The sequence below is a fragment of the Manacus vitellinus genome, unplaced genomic scaffold, assembly GCF_001715985.3.
Source record: "Manacus vitellinus isolate BGI_N305 unplaced genomic scaffold, ASM171598v3 scaffold_53_pilon, whole genome shotgun sequence".
Lineage (NCBI taxonomy): Eukaryota > Metazoa > Chordata > Aves > Passeriformes > Pipridae > Manacus > Manacus vitellinus.
Genome location: NW_021940637.1, coordinates 40,094 through 43,424, shown reverse-complemented (window position 1 = coordinate 43,424; position 3,331 = coordinate 40,094). Strand labels below are relative to the sequence as shown.

The 3,331-nt window shown below is 51.4% G+C and overlaps 1 protein-coding gene across 1 annotated transcript in view; it reads right to left on the bottom strand.

The window, feature by feature from the left end:
• Positions 1–108: 108 nt before the first annotated feature.
• ISLR2 (immunoglobulin superfamily containing leucine rich repeat 2) overlaps positions 109–3,331 on the bottom strand; it is a gene marked incomplete at its 5' end in the record, with an annotated part of 6,435 nt that continues 3,212 nt past the window's right edge. The window contains one exon of the mRNA XM_018081408.2: positions 109–181. Within this exon, the coding sequence (XP_017936897.2) occupies positions 109–181 (73 nt within the window). The remainder of the gene's footprint in view (positions 182–3,331) is intronic.

The window sequence follows — 3,331 nt, the reverse complement described above, 5'->3', positions numbered from 1 at the left end:
TGTCGGAGCCCGGCCCCCTCTGCCCCCAGTCCTCTGCCCTCCAAACCTTCTTCCCTCATACCTCTGCCCCCCAAATCTCCTTCCTCATAAAACCTCTGCCCCCCAGCCCTATATCTCGGGGTCCATCCTGTCCCACTCCTTGCAGAGGACATCTGGGGGACAGGCGGAGAGAGAGCGGCTTCTGGAGGACACGGGGTGGCCGGTGAGTTGTCTCTGAGGGAGGTGAAGGGCTTTGGGGGCTTGGGAGTGGCAGGATGACACTGCTGAGGGGCTGTGCGGGACCTGAGCAGGGTGGGAAGGAGGGTGCAGCTCAGAGGCTGCATCGGGGGCAGGAGGAAGAAGGATGAGATGCTGAGGTCCCAGCAGGTCACCCAGAGCTGTCGAGGTACAGGGAGGTCACCTGGAGTTGTCACCCAGAGTCATCTCCTCGGCCCTGCAATAAATTGCTGATAAAAGCTTTTAAAAGTGGGTGATGGGGATTTCATCTCTCAGACTCCATCCTCCAGCCTGGCAGGACCACTAGGGCAGGGGTGGGCATCCAGGGCTGGGAAGATAAGCAGGTCCTTGCTCCCTGCCCTCCTGTACTGGCCAAACTGGGGCATTTCTAGTAGGAAAGCTTCCTACCGTGGGGCTGGGATTGGAGGTGCAAGGACCTCCATCCTGGAGCAAGCCAGAACCTATTTGTAAAAGCCCGTGAGGAAGATGAAGGTGGAGCGAGGGGGAGCTGGATCCCCCTGGGAGAGCTTCACCTCCGTGTATGGCAGCCACAGCTCCTTGTCTTCACACTTGTGCTGACGCAGCCGTGGCTGAGGCCGGGCTGTGAACAGGCTTGGGGTTAAAAATAGTGCTGTGCAAGGCAGAAGGGGATTGTTTTGAATCTAGAGCAGTTCATGGGGCGGGTTCGCAGCGTGGCTGCTGCCCAGGGGCTGGGCTGGCATGCCAGGAGAGCTGGGGATTTTCTTCAGTGGGTTCAGGACCTGTTTTGCAAGGCATTTGGGGGGATCTGTCACTGCCCCCCTTGAGTGTGATGCTCTCATGGACAAGGCCAGCATGGGGGATGCTTCTTGGATCCCTGGGCTTGATCTTGGCAGTGCCCATCACTCCAGAGCAGGCAGAGTCAAATGATCCATCAACCCCTCCACCCTGAACACCTTCAGAACCCACCTGGAAGGGAGCAGGGGCTCTGGACCAGTGGAGGACACAGGACAGGGGTTATACAGGGGACCAACCCTAATTCAACCCACAGAGCAGGGGAAAGATGCTGCTCTGACCACTCCCATGGGGGCCCAAAACTCTTATCTGTAACCCCCTAAGGCACAACCCCTTTTTGATCTGGGATAAGCAATAATTTGGGAAGGGAGGGTGTGGTGTGTGACAACTTCTTTATTTTTGGGGCTGTCCTGGGAGAAGGGTGACAGACACCTCCCCCCAGCTTAGGTGACACCATGTGCGTGACAGCCCGGGCTGTGTGGGTGTAAGATTGTCACCATCACACGTGGGCACATCCCACTCAATCCCGGGCTGGTGGCAGTATGTGCAGAAGGGTTAAATGCCTTGGGAGGGGCTGAGCCATCCAGCCAGGATGCTTTAACCCTTTCCAGGAGAAACCCTTTCCAACCCCTCCCTCCCCCCCGGACACGGTGGGGGTGGGAGGATGCAGAGCTCCATCCTTGACCACTTTCTGTGCCTTTGGGCACCGGGTACTAATTAGAGCCCTCCTGAAAAGGAGCAAATCTCAGCGTAATCCAGCATCAAGATTCCCTGTAGATACGTTAGGCGGGGAAAATCTATTATTCTCTAATTAAAGGGAGGGAGAAATGATTGTTCTTTTTCTATTCCTTCTATGTTTCTAAGCATGAAACTCAATTATAAGTGTATTCACAGGAGGGGATTTGTCTACAAGGGGGAGTCTCCACTTGGCACGGGCTCTTAAAAGCTGCAGCAAACACCTGGGCTGCTTCAGAGCAGCCTCGAATTCCCAGGATTTGGGGCATTTGGGTGGGACCCCCTCCTGCCTGCTGCCTCTTTGCTCGCTGACCTGCTTTGTCTGCCTCCCCCACTCTCCCCGCTGCAGGAGAAAGATGCAGAGGCCGGAGTTTAAAATAGGAATTTTTCTCTGGAGAGTGGAGAAAGGAGTGTTTGCTCGGCAGGGATCTGCTGGGTTGCGGAGGCTGATTTTGGGGAACGTGAGGGGAGCATCAGTGGGGCCTCAGGGGACACCCGTGGGGGTTGGAGGGTGGGTGACTGTCCCCACATGATGGGACACCGCCTCTCAAGCCGGGACACCGGGAGGAAATGTGGCTTTGTAGCTCCAGATAAGAAAAGCAATCAAAGGCAGCCTTAAATCTTGACTATGTAATCATGGGCTGAAATCATCAGCCAGATGAAAGGGGGGGCATAAATCCACCAGCCACCTTTGTAGCACCCCCAGTCTCCAGGCTGGGAACACTTTAAGACCAGGGTCACACTAACCCTGCCAGGTAAGCTGCAGGGAGACAAGTGTTGGGAGAAAAAACTTGTGTGTACATGGGCAGTGTGGGCGTTTAGCATGTATTTGTACATATGTCAAGCACACTTATTATAGATACACAGAGCTTATATAAATTAGATACATTGTGTATATATACTGCATATATTCTTACTCCTCATGTAGGTATGGGATGCGTGCTCCAGGGGAAAATATTATTTGCATTTTTCTATATAGCGAATTTATAGACAGTATGTCTAAACGGTATATAATATATTTGGGTTATTTTATTTTCCTATGTACACTGAATTTATGTATATTTATAATGTGTGTAGACACCGCGTACGTACAAAGTGTGTAGTGTGTGTAAAGGCATAGTAGAGTGATTACAACAATTATTTGTGCTTATACGTCCTGTGTGGATGTATAAAAGGAGTGTGTGCGTGTATATACAGCGTGAGCACTTATATATATATATTATGTGCGTGAATTTATATATAATGTGTATATACAGAAATATAATATGTATATACAGAAATATAATATGTATATACAGAAATATAATATGTATATACAGAAATATAATATGTATATACAGAAATATACTATGTATACTGCATGTGTGCACGGTTTATGGGTAGAAATATATATATTTATAATGCGTGTGGGTGCTTTGCTGGTAGCTGTGGCGACGTGTCTCTGCGCCGTCTGCCACCTCCTTGGTGTCCCCTCGACCGCACTGGGCTGTACCGGGAGCAACACGGGGGGCACCGGGCGCGACCTCCCCCTCGTCCCCATCGAGCACAGACCCGTCTCCACTTTCAATCCCTTTTATTGACTCTTTCACAGACAGAAGCTCGTAGA